At 46.6% G+C, this 17,362-nt stretch overlaps 1 protein-coding gene across 5 annotated transcripts in view; it reads right to left on the minus strand.

Annotated features, from left to right (window-relative positions):
• Positions 1-271: 271 nt before the first annotated feature.
• nfasca (neurofascin homolog (chicken) a) overlaps positions 272-17,362 on the minus strand; it is a 272,340-nt gene continuing 255,249 nt past the window's right edge. For all 5 annotated transcript variants that reach the window (XM_080209758.1, XM_080209761.1, XM_080209760.1 and 2 more), the window contains 2 exons: positions 15,629-15,677; positions 272-3,709 (listed from right to left, as the gene is read on the minus strand). In XM_080209758.1, coding sequence (XP_080065884.1) covers positions 3,466-3,709; positions 15,629-15,677 — 293 coding nt within the window. In that variant the 3' untranslated portion in view covers positions 272-3,465. The remainder of the gene's footprint in view (positions 3,710-15,628; positions 15,678-17,362) is intronic.

Consider the following 17,362-nt stretch of genomic DNA (forward strand, 5'->3'; position numbering starts at 1 on the left):
CCCCCAGCACCCTCCCAGCACCCACAAGCCCCAGCACCCACACTCCCTCCCAGCACCCACACTCCCTCCCAGCACCCACACTCCCTCCCAGCACCCACACTCCCCCCCCAGCACCCACACTCCCCCACACTCTCCCCAGCACCCACACTTCCCCCCCAGCACCCACACTCCCCCACACTCTCCCCAGCACCCACACTCCGCCCCAGCAGCCACACTCTCCCCAGCACCCATACTGCTCCCCCCCACTCCCCAGCACCCACACTTTCCCAATTCCAAAACTGTTTGGGTGAATTCTGGAGGTGGAATTCTGAATGGAGGAGGAGAATTGGAATTTGGTAAACTTTGTAAATAGTCTGATTTAGAAGAAGAAAGGAAAATTACACAGAGTGTACACTTCGCAAATTCAGATCACAAAGATGTTTAAGTTCTCTTTAAACCTGAGGGGTGCGATCTTGCTGATCGATCGCGCCACGCTCCCACTGCAGCGCAGCCGAGGAACCTGACACCCAGCCAAATCTCCGTTCACTGCAGTGGGATGGGAAAATCCCGCCCGCGAGAAGGGCCGGAACATTCCGGCTGGGGCCCTTGATTTCCCAAAAATATCACTTTAAGGTCCGAGCCACAAGCACGAGGAGGACCTTTACATGTGAGCAACCCCAGAGCCCAGGTCATTCAAGATTAGATCGTTTTATCTATCCGTTCATGGGATGTGGGCCTCGTTGGATGGATTGCATTTACTGTGCATCCCTAATTGTCCTTGGGAAGGTGGTGGTGAGCTGCCTCTTGAACCACTGCAGTCCTGGACGTGTAGGGAGTGCTGTTAGGAAGGGAGTTCCAGGATTTTGACCCAGCGACTATGAAGGATTGGCAATATATTTCCAAGTCAGGATGGTGAGTGGCTTGGAGGGAAACCTCCAGGTGATGGTGGTGTGTACCTCCTTTTTTTTTATTAGTGTCACAAGTAGGCTTACATTAACACTGCAATGAAGTTACTGTGAAAATCCCCTGGCTGCCACAGTCGGGCACCAGTTCGGGTACACTGAGAGAGAATTTAGCATGGCCAAGGCACCTGACCATCACTCGTTTCGGACTGTGGGAGGAAACCAGAGCACCCGAGGAAACCCATGCAGACACGGGGAGAAAGCTCCTTTGGTTTCAGATTCCAGCATCCACAGTAATTTGCTTTTATCCAGCTGGCCAGGATGGCATGTATACAAATATTGTCACTTTTGTGAAAAGGAAATATAGTTTTGCCTTTCAACTGATTTTGGTGCTGAGACAATTCTTTTCTTGAAATCTCTGAAGGTGCCACATTAAGTGAGATTCAGAACTTCCCCAAAGCCTACAGTCTGAAGATTTAAGTCTTGATATGATTATTGCTTCATTCATTTGAGAAGTTGTTGGAATTACAGTGTGACTTAAGCTTCTGCTCCCACCTGTATTTAAATTGAACCAAAGTAAATACAGATCTTGAGTTACAGCAGGTGGGGCTCGTCTCTGAACAGACTGAGGGCGGTGATTAGTATATGGAACAAAAGTTTTTTATTAATTTGAGAAAATTAATTGTTCAAATTTGGGCATGTACAAGATTTAGGATTAATAATTAGAGTGGATGGGGTGTGAGGGTCCATAACGAGAACAGCTAAAGGATGCAGATTCCACCAGGGGCTCTGTAATAACTTTAATCAGGCCACTGAGGGGGGCCTGTTGAATATGAGCTCCTTGATTAAGAGCTGCTCCTGATCTACGGGCATCCGGTGCAGAGGGAGGTGGGGAAAGAGGACCTCCTTGTGAACCTGCTCCTGGGCTTGGCAAGGGTGCCATCTACAGATCCAGGCAGCGGGCGATCGAGGGGGTTGTCCAACTCGGCTGTCAGCCGCTCCACCGCAGCTACATTCGCGGCCAGGTGTCCCTGGAGAGGGAGCATGCAGTGCCCGAGGGCATTGTTGACACCTTCCGTGCCCGCTGGGCACTGCAGGGGTGTATTATTGACTCCGGTAATCACACTTTAATTTGACGTTTTAAGTTTGCTTTCTTTAATCTTTTGTTTCGGGTGGTTCCCCTCCTTTTAGGGAGCTGCCCCTTTTTGAGTTGACCCGAAGTTAATTTGATTTTGTTTATTTGATTGGACACAAAAAGATGTCCCTGATTGAGGGCCAAACTGACGGGCCAATCAGGGAGCCTCTTGCTTTGTATTTGACCAGGCGTGTCAGTTCCTCTGGAACTCCTGGTGTAGATGGCGAACTGAAAGCACTCTGTACGCTGTTGTCAGACTTGTAAATAAAGGGATTTTGGTGAAGGGACTTCTGCCTCCGAGGACTTATTACAGGCTCTGTCAGTATGAGTGGGAAGGAAATGGGGAGGAAAGCAATAGGAAATCGCTTGGAACTGCTACAGATAAGCTCATTGTAACTGGAGGGGAAGTAACGCAGTCACTATAAGTAGAGTCACACTTGTCTGAACTGTTACGTCACTCACAAGTATAAGACGTCTGTGTGGTTTTTGGTGGCCCTCCCTCGTTCTACGTGTTTCATTCTGAATCGGGACAGTCGATCGAGAGGTTCTATCGCTTTGTCTAATGATGAGACCAGAATATTTTTGCCCTGGAGATTTGGACAAGAAATGGAACTAGTTATTCAGCAGATGGAATAGTGCAACAATCATGAGGACCAGGAGTTCAGGGCAATTTGTTTCACAAAACCTTTGGCCCAGATCTTGTCAAACGGTGCCTGTAGAGGTGATCTATTTCGATATGCAACACACTTAAGCGGCTCCATGTGCAGCATAGCTCGTTTGGCTCTGACTAATTTCCACTCCAAACGTTACTTCAATGTTGGCCAGTCCCGACTTTCAATGTAAAGTATATAACCTAAAATAAGGGAGGTCAGAGACGCGGCAGTCAACATCCCTCCTGACATCATCTTCACTTAAGCCGTACCTTAGATTAAAAAAAACCAAAGCATAATGATAAAAACCTTCTATTCACGTTTGTCCAGTGTCGAGTTGTGGCCTGGAGATATCTAGAGCACAGGGGTAGAGCCTGCAATTGGAGTATGAGGAAGCTCTAATTAGCATCGTCTATACACAGTGTTAGAAATTACCCCAGAAGTTGTGTCACTTGCAATCTAAAATGAGATGGGGAGAAAAATAGCAATTTCCAGACTTTTTCCTTAACTCTTGAGAAATAGGTTATTGAGCACATCAGCAATGCACGGTGGTGTTGGGAGATTCCAGTTACCTTGCTCCAAAGCCTGACAAAACGTCCAACATTGCCTCTTTCTTTTCCCTCATTTCTTCTCATACCACCTCGTCTTCTTCACCCGTTTGGCCTCTCAAGTTTGGACAATCACAATTTGTATTTGTTTTTCCATACGCACGGATATTGGTGGATAAATCAAATGTCGTTACTGTCTTGGTAGCACCTGTGCCCACACACACTGCAAAGGTTGGGTTTCGTCCATCTTTTCACATTTGCGCCAAGGAATAGGCGGGGTTGACCGGAGACGTAGCTTCTGAGCTGTCGTTACCCTCGGTCTCCTCTTTGTCCTTTTTGACCGTGTACTGACCGATGAAGGAACCGTCCTCACCGAAACGGGAATTTCCATCACCGTCGCCGTAGATGACTATGCTGTCATCGCTCTCCTCTTGCTTCACCGTCCCGTCCACTGAAGACTGACTGCCTTGAGGCTTTTTGCTGTCTTCATTGTCACTGGGCAGGCAAAAGAGGGAGCAACATCAATATCAATCTAATTGAAGAGGACCACTCTCAGTCTCCCTATCTGGCTCATTTTTCATACAGTGTGCACTTTACCCGACGCAGGGTTAAGTATCACAGAATCCCTACAGTGCAGAAAGAGGCCACTCATCCCATCGAGCCAACACCGACAACAGTCCCACCCAGGCCCTATCCCCGTAACCCCACACATTTACCCTGCTAATCTCCCTGACACTAATAGCCAATTTAGCATGGCCAATCCACCTAACCTGCACACTTTTATGACTGTGGGAGGAAACTGGAGCACCCGGAGGAAACCCCACGCAGACACGAGGAGACTGTGCAAACTCCACACAGACAATCACCCGTGGTTGGCATTGAACCTGGGTCTCTGGCACAGTGAGGCAGCAGTGCTAACCACCGTGCCACCTGTAAATTCGTGAACAGAATTACTGGAACTATTTCCCAGGGCTGAAATGGTCGCTACGAGAGGACACAGGTTTAAGGTGCTGGGGAGCAGGTACAGAGGAGATGTCAGGGGTAAGTTTTTCACTCAGAGGGTGGTGAGTGAGTGGAATCGGCTGCCGTCGGTGGTGGTGGAGGCGAACTCGCTGGGGTCTTTTAAGAGACTTCCGGATGAGTACATGGGATTTAATGGGATTGGGGGTTGGAGATAAGCCTGGTAGGTAGGGACATGATCGGCGCAACTTGTGGGCCGAAGGGCCTGTCTGTGCTGTAGTGTTCGATGTTCTATAACTCTACTGCCCCTCCCGTTACAGAATTGGAGTGGCCAAGAGGCGGACAATGGGAATATCTGTTAACATGGGGCAGAAAATTCCAGTCACGGATTGAGTGAGGCCATAAAATCCCAGCCAAGATCTCACTGAACGCTGGAAAAATCTCAGCAGCTCTGACAGCATCTGTGGTGGGACACTAGATCCAGTGTTTCTAGTGAGTCCCGGACTGACTCGAAATATTGGCTCTATTCGTTCTTCAGAGATCTGTCAGGCCTGCTGAGATTTTCCAGCGTTTTCTGTTTCAGATTCCAACATCCGCCTTTAACAAAATGTCCACACATTAGAGGGTCTACTCGCAGCTGGTGGACCTTCTTCAACACTCACCCCTGTTTTGACCACTGGCTTAAGTCCACAATAAGAAGTCTGGCCACAACTGTTGTCAGACTCCTTACTGTGTTTACCCCAGTCCAACGCCGGCATCTCCACACCATGACTTAAATCCGCAACGCAGCCCTGAACTTTACAACGAAAGGGGGGCTTTCCAATCCACCAGTCAAACGTCACACACAACACCAAACTAATCATTCCGAAAACACTTGATAAACGAAAAGGTCTCCTTACCTTTCTAGAGATCTGTGTTTCCCAGTGGTGGAATGAATGAGGAACGGAATGGATGATGGAGACGTGGACGAGGCAAATGGAACAGAAAGAGATTGGTTAGGACTTTGATATTCAATCCCACAGAATCCATTTTACAGTCAATTCCTTCTTTTAGTGTTTGGAAGACCAGAGTTGGGAAAGGAGGAATGATCTGTGGCCACTGATCACAATCCTGGCTCATTAAAGGTTAGAGTCCACTCAAATTGTAATGGTTTCAGATTCAGTACCAATTTCAATGATGAACCATTCAAACCTGATCCAAAACCCAAGCAGAAGTGAGTAGATTTCCGTTCAAAAACTGTTACAGAGAAAGACTGGGCTTCAGTTTGACTCAAAACATTCCAGGCCTCAACTCTCCCCAGTCCCTTAATGAGGATTTCGATATTGCATTCTTTTTCAAATCCTTGATCCAATCTCAGTCCTCAACAAAAGCATTTCAATCTCAATCGGGCAACAGAAATTGAGAATGAAGATAAAAATGTGCACAGGCGCTTAATGACAAATACCATCTTCGGGACAAATCACAAGCCAAAGCTCAACTTTGTTACGGATCTCAAAAACAAAGTCGAATCCACCACAAAAGAACCTCAGCCGCTTTAAGCACCTCACTTGGGTTCATAGGAACAGGAGGAGACCTTGTAGCCCTCGATGTTCTGCCATTCATTGAGATTGTGGCTGATCTGTGACCTAACTCCATGGCCGGAATTCTCCCATTCTGCCCGCCACTGGAATTCCAGCGGGCGGAGGGCGGACCATGTCAAGATCCACTGAAACGTGGCGGAAATCTCCAGTTTTCAGGCAAGCTTGGCCAGAGAATCCCACTCCACAACTTTGCCTCACATCCCTTAATAACTTTGGCTAACAAATATCTACCCATCCCAGATTTAAAATTAACAACAGATTGAGCATCAGTTCCCATTGGTGGAAGAGAGTTCCAAAAGTCTACCATCTTTGGTGTGAAGCTGACTTTTTGTTTCTGCCTTCCGATCCTAGACTCCCAAACAGCAAAAAAAAACTTCCAATTGATGCTAACTATACGCACGATATCCTGAAAGCCTCCCACATATATGGCAATTGCTCCTTCACCTGTTGGAAAGCCCACTCTGCGGCACCAGACCATCTTAATTCTTACTTCCCGACCATCAGCGTTTACACTTGTACCTACGAACGTTTTCATGCAATGTAACAAGAAACCTGATGCACCAAGTCTGGCTCAGAGAATATCTCCAGATCGGTGGTTGCCAAGAAAAATGTAAATGAGTTTGGATTTCTCTTACTGATCAATAATCCTGTTGCAAAAACAGTCAAATTCTGACTAGTTTGTAAAAAGCTTAAGAAAAAGACAGAAGTCCTTTAAGCTATTTTTGTCCGCGATGCATTTTGGATATAATTTATTGTTATACCCAGAGTTGAGCTTTCTTTTTGTATAGATTACCCAACCACTGAGGGAGAGGGATGGGGGAAAGACATCGTTTGATGTTCTTCAAACTTTAGAACGAAAATCTCGTGTTTTCTTTTTGTTACCGCACTATTGGCTCCGAGATCTTTGACCATTCTTTCCAATCAACTTGGTTTCTCCGGCCCAAAAACTTCCCCCTCAGAAATCCAAACCAATCACATCACCGTAACGAGATAGTTTCAACGCATGGCATGCACTTGCTGGAGAACAGAGGGATGGTTCATGCACGGGACACAGATTAACAGAGTGAGGGGGGACAGGGCGGAGGGGGTGGCTGAGGAGAGGAGGGTGAATGTTTGGGAATGATCAATAGCTAAACAGAATGGGACCGCAGTAATAAGACTACCTGGGACCACCAGGAGGTGCCTGACATCTAGGAACAAGACCACATTTGGCCTTCGTGGGCACCCAAACCACAGCTTACATTGGCCCGGATCAGTTTAGTTTGTGATCAATGCCATGGAGACCGCACATGCTTTTATTTTTAGGTAGTGCTGTGGCCATTGATTGTTTCCTGAAATTTGAGATCAAGAGTGGAATATTGTGCGGGTAGCGATTGATCAGAGAAGGGCTTCATTCGTGACATTCCCGTCTCTTCAGGGCTGAGTTTCACCAAGGTACATTTTCTGATCTCATTTTTTAAAAATTTATTCATGGGACATGGGCATCGCTGGTGGGCCTGTATTTATTGCCCATCCCTAGTTGCCCTTGTTCAGGGAGGCAGTTAAGAGTGAATCACATTGACTGTGGCTCTGGAGTCACATGTAGGCCAGACTGGGTAAGGACGGCAGATTTCCTTCCCTAAAGGACATTAGTGAACCAGATGGGTTTTTCGGACAATAGTTTCATACTCATCAGTAGATAGCTGGTGAGCCGGGGAGCCGATGGCCTCGTGGCATCAACACTAGACTTTTAATCCAGAAACTCAGTTCTAGGCACCAGGGTTCGAATTCCGCAGATGGCGGAATTTGAATACAATAAAAAAGAAATCTGGAATTAACTATCTACTGGTGAATATGAAACTATTGTTCAAAAAACCCGTCTGGTTCACTAATGTTCTTTAGGGAAGGAAATCTGCCATCCTTACCCGGTCTGGCCTACATGTGTCTCCAGAGCCACAGTCAATGTGATTCACTCTTAATTGCCCCCTGAACAAGGGCAACTAGGGATGGGCAATAAATACTGGCCCACCAGCGATGCCCATGTCCCATGAATGAATTTTTAAAAAATCCTTTGCTTGTGTGATATTGCTCTGGATTTTCAGACTATTTCAGGTTGTTTATTTAAAATGAGTTTCTGCCTGGCTAAATACAGAACACCCCACCCAGAGAGGGAGTGGCAGCATGATCAGGAATCCATGCTTAAAAGTTACTGACCAGTAAATAGCTCTCCCCCTCTCACATCCAGTCTATTATTTATTCGCGTCACAAGTAGGCTTACATGATAATGGCAATGAGGTTACTGTAAAAATCCCCTAGTCACCACACTCTGGTGCCTGTTCTGGTACGTTGAGGGAGAATTCAGCATGGCCAATGTGCTTAACCAGCATACCTTTCATAGAATCATAGAATCAATAGTGCAGAAGGAGGCCATTCGGCCCATTGAGTCTGCAGCGATCGCAATCCCAGCCAGGCCCTATCCCCGTCACCCCACATATTCGCCCTGCTAATGCCCCTGCACTAACAGACAATTTAGCATGGCCAATTCACCTTACTTGCACATCTTTGGACTTTGGGAGGAAACCAGAGCACCCGGAGGAAACCCATGCAGACATGGGGAGAATGTGCAAACTCCACACAGACAGTGACCCAAGGCCAGAATTGAACCTGGGACCCTGGCGCTGTGAGGCAGCAGTGCTAGCCCACCATGCCGCCCCCTTTTCATAAAATAGTTGTATTTCCCAAGCTCAGGACATTCAGGCAATGACGTGATGGTTATGGATGCATTATAAGGCGTTAGACCTTCCTTTCCTTACTTTGCAGCTCACTCTCAAAAGGTAGAGAATTCAACCTGAGCGTGTTTATAAAGCGATTGCCAATAAAATGGCCATATCAATACATTGCAATAAACCTTTTCTAATCCTTACATATAAACAAGAGCAGGCCATTCAGCCCATTAAGCCCATTCACCCATTTAATCAGATTATGGCTAACTTGTGTCTTAACTCCACCTCCCCTGTCTTGGTTTCATATCCATTCATATTTTTCCAAACAATTTGAGGTTTGAAATGATCAATCGACTCTCAACTCCAAAAGTCTTTTGAGGGAAAAAGTTTGAAGTTTTTTCATCCCCCCCCTGGTGTGAAGAAGTGCACCTTATCATTGCTCCTAAATGGCCTAAACTTTATTTTTAAGATTGTTCTTCCCTTTGTTCGTGAGCTCCTCCACAAACAAAGAACAATGCAGGACAGGAACAGGCCCTTCGGTCCACCGAGCTTGCGCCGATCATATTGTCCTATCTACAAGATGGCGGCGCGGGCTCATTGGGCCGAAGGGCCTGTTTACTGCGCTGGGTTGTTCTTTGTTCTTTGTACAACAACCACTTGTATCCCTCTATTCCCCATCTGTTCATGTGTCTATCCAGATAAGTGTTAAGAACATAAGAACATAAGAACATAAGAAATAGGAGCAGGAGTAGGCCATCTAGCCCTTCGAGCCTGCCCCGCCATTCAATAAGATCATGGCTGATCTGTCGTGGCTCAGTTCCACTTTCCCGCCCTCTCCCCATAACCCTTAATCCCCTCTCTTATCAAGAACCCATCAACCCGCTTCTTAAAAATGTCGCTAATGTGTCTGCCTCAACTACCTCACCTAGAGTGCGTTCCAGGTCCCCACAGTCTCTGTGTAAAAAACCTCCCCCGCACATCTCCACTGAACCTTTCCCTCTTACCTTGAACTTGTGCCCCCTCATAATTGTCATTCCTGCCCTGGGAAAAAGCTCCCAACTGTCCACCTCATCTGTGCCCCTCATAATTTTATAAACTTCTATCAGGTTGCCCCACACCCTTCACCTTTCCAGGGACAACAATCCCAGTTTATTCAATCTCTCCTCATAGCTAACGAGTATTACCGCTAGACTATTAATCCAGAAATTCAGCTAATGTTCTGGGGGACCAGGGTTCGAATCCCGCCACGGCAGATGGTGGAATTTGAATTCAATAATAAAAAAATCTGGAATTGAGAATCTGCTGATGACCGTGAAACCATCGTCGATTGTTGGCAAAATCCATCTGGTTCACTAATGTCTTTTAGGGAAGGAAATTTATCGTCCTTTCCTGCTCTGGCCTGCATGTAACTCCAGAGCCACAGCAATGTGGTTGAATCTCAACTGGGTAAGTGGCAATGGGCAATAAATGCTGGCCAACCAGTGATGCCCATGTCCCACAAACGAAATAAAAATTGTAACACTGTGCAGCCTTGTATTCTCAATGTCAAACGCTACGCTTAGAGCACCCTACATATGAATGAAAGCGCTTCCTAATTGACCGCTACCCACACAATATGCCATGTGTGTGTGAAAGTCCTCTGATTGGGAGCTTAGGAGCAGAAAAGTGAACTGGTTTGTATAATTCTGAAGAGCACAGTAATACCTCTTATCCAGTCTGGGTCTAGGGAGCGGTGAATAAAGAAACATAACATTGGTGAGTGTTAACATGCACAGAGACACTTTCACAACAGAACAAGATTGGGACAATAACACGGGGAATTACGAATGCCAGGAACTAGAACACAACATATCGAGTGGAATGCAAATGGGAACTGAATGAAAGAGTTGTTGGGGGGGGTGGAAGTCTCACCAGCTCTTTGTCTTTGGTGATGGGCAAGGGGAAGCAGAAACTAAACTGACGTCAACGTCACTATCACAATCCCATCCGCTGGGCCCAATCTGTGCCGGCAAGTCTATGGATAGGTGAACCGAGTGAGCCACTTAAGGAGTTGCATTCCCCAAAGGGTGGTGACTTCACTCAGAGGGTTGTGTGGAATTCACTACCACAGAAAGTTGTTGAGGCTGAAACGTCGTGAGATTTCAAGGAGGAATTAGAGTTTGCTCTTGGGGCTAAAGGGTCAAGGGATATAGAGTGGGGAGGAGGGATGAAATCAGGAAATTGAATTTGATGATCAGTCATGATCATAAACAACAGTGGAGCAGGCTCAAAGGGCTAGATGGCCCCTTCCTGCTTCAAGTTTCTATGTTTCAATATTCAACTGTTGATTTATGCTGAGTCCATTGGGATGTTATTAGGACGATATTAAGATTGGCCCAGGTTTGGGAGTAGGAATGGAGAAGAAATGCACCAACTTGGCATCTCAGTGCTGATTTCTGCTGGGGGGTGAAGCTCTGGACTTTATTGTTATACTTTAGTACAGTCTTTAAGAATGTGGGTTTCTGATTTTGAGAGCTTGGACTTTGCAAGAATTTAATTACCCAAAAATTACCCAACTTTAAAATTTAAAGTTTACTTATTAGTGTCACAAGTAGGCTTCCATTAACACTGCAATGAAGTTACTGTGAAAATCCCCCAGTCACCATACTCTGGCGCCTGTCTGGGTATACTGAGGGAGAATTTAGCATGGCCAATGCACCCTAACCAGCATGTCTTTCGGACTATGGGAGGAAACTAGAGCACCCGGAGGAAACCCATGTAGATAATGGGGAGAAGGTGCAGACTCCACAGACACAGTGACCCAAACCGGGAATCGAACCCGGGTCCCTGGCACTGTGAGGCAACAGTGCTAAGCACTGTGCCACTGTGCCGCCCAGGCTAGGCTTCTAGCCTTTTCCAGAAGGTACCTTTCTGGAAAAATAAGTAGATTGGGCGGAATTTTACTGTGGGATCTTCTGGTCTTGCCAGAGTCAATGGATTTACGAAAGCTCGCCGCGTGTCCTGGTCCCACCTCTGCTGTGACGGTGCTATCCATTGCCCTCTGCCCAGTGCCTTGTTATTGCAAAAACTGATTATTGGGAGAGGAGAGAGGAAACGAGGAGTTTAATTTGTCTTCAGTCTTATCTCTTCCTCTGTCATAGAAACTGTACAGTGCAGAAGGAGGCCATTCGGCCCACTGAGCTTGCACCGACAGCAATCCTACTGCACAACCCTTTTTTAAGATTTTAAATTCTAATAACTGCAAACCCTTTTCATATTTTTGGAGCTTTGCTGGATGGCAGTTTAATACATATTAAGGTTGTTAGTCCGTAGGTTTACTGCTTTAGAGTCATTCCTCATTGGGATGAGACAAAATAACGTTGAAATTTAGGTTTGATTTATCGTCAGAATTCTTGAGTTTGAATTTTCGCAATAACAGATCTCAGCGTCTTAGCTAAAACAACATCAGAGACCTGATACTGAAAGTCCTATCCCTGAACCTGGCATCCATCGTTTTCATCAGTGGGTGGGGGCCATGGGGGAACCTTGTGGTTCCGTGGATTACGGAGGCAGCTGCACATGTAAAAGTGAAGCTTCCTTTAAACGGATGCAATTTTGTTAGTGAGATGTACGAAGCTTGACACATTGGATGGCATTTTCCAGCTGCGATCACCCCCCCAAAACCGGAAAACCCAGCCCGAGGTCTTTTATGATTCCCGCGATGGGTAGGATGGGAAACATCCCTCCTATGGCTTTAGACATTTGAAGAGAAGAGTTATTTGGAGAGATAATGGCCGGAATTTTACCGGCATGCCAGCCCCGGCTCGGAGAACGGCATTGCCCGTTGGCCTTGGGTGGGATCGTGCGAAACTTGGGCAGACGAGCCGGTAAAATTCCACCCAATGTGTCATTTTGGATTGTTAAAGGTAGACATGGATGTGCGTAAAAAGTGGATAATCCCAGTGTGACTGTCAAGCTGTCAAGGCATTTAAATCCCCAAGCTCTTTAATTCAAAAGATTAGCCTACAGGTGAAAAAAAAAATGATAATTGTAATTACAGTGGCTTTCTGTGTCAGAAAGGACACAAGACGGGGAATGAGGCAATGGGCAATAATGGACAATATAATTCTCCACCGTACTGATGCTTTTCATAAAGCTGATGACAATCACTATAAGATTAGTGCTGCATGACTCATTCCACAATCTATCATAGCCATAGTGGGGAGTCTGTAAATTCACAGTTGGATTGTCAGCTCCAAGGTGGTTATTTAGTTTTAAATGGGAGGCTATGAATACAAATGTTTGTTTTTATAAGGGATTAAATATTTGAATGAAGTTTTGTTCTCATACAGAATTATGTACTTGAAGGAATTTAAACATACTTTTCTTTGGACGAATGGGCATTGTTTTTAAAAAACAGTGAAATCATCAATAGACACTTAGAACTTTGTTTTATTTTGGCATGGCTCCTGAGATCTGCCCATGGTGAGAGGTTTGGTATCAAGGCTACAAAGGCAGTGGGTGGGGATCATGGTTTGCTATGTGTTGACAATAGGTTGGCATACAAGGCCATGGGCATAAAGTAGAGGGTTATAGGTTAGCATGGAGGACATGAAAGGTCATGAGAGATTAGGTGGGGGACATTGTGTCATGAGTTGGCATCGATGGAGCGTGAGGAGATTGTGAGGCTGAGGGGCCGTGAGGAGTGAGAGCCGCTCTTGAATTTATTGTTTTCTTTACACTTGGGGTAATGTGCCACAATACCAAGCTGGACATTCTAAAGAGCTCTCCTTGGCACCCGACAGCCCCTGTGGCTATGCCCTAACTGTTTCAGGCAATGGCACGCCCATCCCTGCGGTCACCACACCCCAGAACAAAAACAACAACATCCAGGGCATTTTCTTCAGAGTCGGGATTGCGGAATCAGAAACCTGGCCCTTGTCTGGTTCCGTGAAAACAGAAGACAAACACAGGAAAGGTTTGCGCTAAGGTGAAAAATCCAGTAAGGAGGCTTGAAGACGGAATTTTCTGTTCCTATCATTTTTTGGGGCTTGGCTATAGCTCCAGTTTTTGAGAAATATCTGAGAAAGATCAGAAAGGACACAAGACGGGGAATGAGGCAAAGGACAATAATGGACGATATCATTTTCCATGGTACTTCCTACTGCCTGATGGTTGTAATGTTTGAATTCTCGAAATCCAGCATCTCGAACATACAATCCTTACAGTGCAGAAGGAGGCCATTTAGCCCATCGAGTCTGCACCAACTCTCCAAAAGAGCATCTTATCGTAGCCCACCCATCCTCTGCTCTATCCCCATAGTCCCAAGCATTTACCATGACTAATCCACACATCTGTGGACACTAAGGGACAATTTAGCATGGCCAACCCACCTAACCTACATATCTTTGGACACTAAGGGACAATTTAACATGGTTAATCCATCATGTGAAGACATGAATGGATAAGTACAGGTCCAGTGACTGATACAGGGTTCATGACCTGTGGGGGGATCGGAGGGGGCAACAGGGGGAAATGGTGGCAGTGGAAAGGGCAGGGGCTGGGGGGGGCTGGCAGTGAAAATGAGTGAGGATTGGCCTCAGGATGTGTTAAAGGTTGGGATGCTCGGAGCCAGCAATCTCAGCCTAGTCTCAAACATAGACTCAGGCTAATCAGCAGTAAGGGCAGGAGAACATTTGTGGAGGGGGAGAAAGGCATGATACTCAAATAATAATTAAGATGGCATGGGCACTTTGCCCTCCTCCAGTGCTACAACTCTACGATCATGATGTGGAGATGCCGGTGTTGGACTGGGGTGGGCACAGTAAGAAGTATCACAGCACCAGGTTAAAGTCCAACAGGTTTATTTGGAATCACGAGCTTTCGGAGCACCGCTCCTTCGTCAGGTGATTCCAGCTCGCAATTCCAAATAAACCTGTTGGACTTTAACCTGGTGTTGTGAGACTTCTTACTGTGCCCACCCCAGTCTAACACCGGCATCTCCACAGCATGATCGTAGAGTTGTAGCACTGGGGGAGGGCAAAGTGCCCGTGCCATCTTAGTCATTATTTGACTGTCATGCCTCTTCCCCGTGACAATCCTATGATGATTGCGATGCTGTGTGGGTCAAGGTTCACAGATGGTGCGAGGCACAGATTAGCCCTCAGTGGACAATGTGGGACTGGGCCACGCCGTTTCAAGCTACATGTTAGAATTACAGGGAAAAGAGTGATGAAGGTTTGTACACCTCTTGGACTCGCTATTTAGACTTGATTCCCAAGGTCCATTGAAACATTACATCCTAATATGTTTCAAAAGAACAGCTTGAAGATTCATACTTCACTTTTTTGAGAATGAACAGATTGGCACTTTTAACAATCCGATTACACGCCCTGTTAATGTGACGGGGCTTCATTTATTTTTAGTTCAGAGTTGCCAAATGCTTTGCTGGACATTTTATAGTGACCATGAGTACAAGGATGACGTTTAGTTAAGTGGCAGATATACAAAGTGGCTGATACTGATGGATCTCGCTGTTCTGATTTAGGATATAGCCAGTAAGGTGACTGAATCACCACCCAATGCTTGCAGACGGACCTCTGAACGAGACTGGACAAAAGCTTCCGTCCATAAAACTGGGTGATTGGGTGAGTCTGCAGCGTGCTATCCCACGCACTGCACCTCTCCCTCATAACAGAATGGAGACATTCCAAAACTTGTAAATAATTTTATATCGGATCGCATGGACTGTGGTAAGACAAGGTAATGATAGACACATGAATGTAGCTTCTGTAATTTACGATGTCTCGAATCAACTGTCACCCAAAGTCCTTTATCCTGCGTTCCATTGTTTTGAGGCACAGATTCGAGGCGCTGAGGTCACAGGGACAAGCGAGCAGAGTAGTCTCTGAGGATCGGGCAGACAGGGTTGGAATGAACCCTACAAAATGAGCTTGGGGGTCGGTGCCTGTCGACAGGGATGGACTCTGGTTGTTTTGGATTGGTGAAGCTGCCTTGATGATGACCGTGTTGTCATGTGCGCATGAGATACATGCATGGCACGCAGAGGGAGGTGCAAGTACCGGGTAGCACGATAGACCCATGCCGGAGGCTGCTGGAAGTGGTGGGAGGAGGAGGAGGCCACAGAGTCTTTCAATATAAACAAAGACAATTAAATAAAGGAAAGGACCTACAAGTATCCGTTGTCATCCTGTGAGGGTCGATTTTCTTCTGTGGTCTTAACTGCGAGAAGAAGAGAAAAGGAAAAGGGGTTACGATGTTATGAATAGTAAAGAAAAGGGCAAAGTTGCATTTCAACAGCACTGCTTACAATCTTAAGACATCCCAATACACGGTGGCACAGCGGTTAGCATTGCTGCCTCACAGCACCAGGGGCCAGGGTTCAATTCCAGCCTCAGGTCACTGTCAGTGTGGAGTTTGCATGTTCTCCCCATGTCTGCGTGGGTTTCCTCCGGGTGCTCCGGTTTCCTCCCACGCTCCAAAGATGTGCGGGTTAGGTGGACTGGCCATGGTAAATTGTTCCTTAATGTCAGTGTCTTTAAGACAGAGACAGATCGGCTCTTGATTGATCAGGGGCTATGGGGAAAAGGCAGGAGAATGGGGATGAGAAAAATATCAACCATGATTGAATGGTGGAGCGGACTCGATGGGCCGAGTGGCCTAAACTGCTCCTATGTCTTATGGGATTAACAGGGTAAATACATGGGATTATGGGGATAGAGCTTGAGTGAGACTGATGTCGGTGCAGGCTCGATGGGCCAAATGGCCTCTCCTGCACTGTAGGGATTCTCTGAAGATGAAAAGCTTCAGCAAGATGTCTCCCTATTAAAAATTAAAAGTTTTTATTTCTTTGGCTGCCATCCCACAGAATGTGCTTCCTCAGTCAGGAGAGAGTGGGACAGCCTATTAATGGAGCTCTTTCTCTACCCCCTTCCCCATTTGGGGTGAGCAGGGGGTCTCCTGAAGAGAGGTGCTCGGTCACAGATGTTGCTGCCCATGAACACCTGGATCCCAACACCGGTGTCCAATGTCCTTCATGCACCGGTTTGTTGACTATGTAATCTCATGCTCACAACCCCTATCCCTGTCCAAAACTTCTCCTCCCCATTGGGCTCGGCAAATGGACCCTGGTCAAAGCCTCTGCACGACTCTGTTTAATGTGGGACTTGGGACGCCGCCATTATCTCATAGAACCCCACAGTGCAGAAGGAGGTCATTCAGCCCATCGAGTCTGCACCGGCCACAATCCCACTCAGGCCCAATCCCCATGCCCCCATGTATTTACCATAGCCAGTCCCCCTGATGCTAGGGGGCAATTTAGCATGGCCAATCCACCCAACCTGCATATCTTTGGGACTGTGGAGGAAACCGAAGCCCCCGGAGGAAACCCATGCAGACTCAGGGAGAATGTGCAGACTCCGCACAGAGAGTGACCCAAGTCAGGAATCGAACTGGGGTCCCTGGCACTGTGATTATAATTATACTGGTTGCTTTTCCAAGGAAGTACAGACAGAGTCAATGGATGGGAGGCTGGTTTGCGTGATGGACTGGGCTTTGTGCACGACTCTTTGTAGTGTATTGCAGTCTTGGGCAGAGTAGGAGCCATACCAAACTGTGATACAACCAGAAAGAATGCTTTCTAAGTGCATCTGTAAAAGTTGGTGAGAGTAGTAATGGACACGCTAAATTTCCTTAGTCTTAATAAGAACATAAGAACATAAGAAATAGGAGCAGGAGTAGGCCATCCAGCCCTTCGAGCCTGCCCTGCCATTCAATAAGATCATGGCTGATCTGTCGCTGCTCAGTTCCACTTTCCCGCCCTCTCCCCATAACCCTTAATCCCCTCTCCTATCAAAAACCCATCAACCCACGTCTTAAAAATATTTAGCGAGGCAGCCTCCACCACT

Source organism: Carcharhinus amblyrhynchos, chromosome 22 (genome assembly GCF_965287045.1).
Source record: "Carcharhinus amblyrhynchos chromosome 22, sCarAmb.v2.hapA, whole genome shotgun sequence".
Classification (NCBI taxonomy): Eukaryota; Metazoa; Chordata; class Chondrichthyes; order Carcharhiniformes; family Carcharhinidae; genus Carcharhinus; species Carcharhinus amblyrhynchos.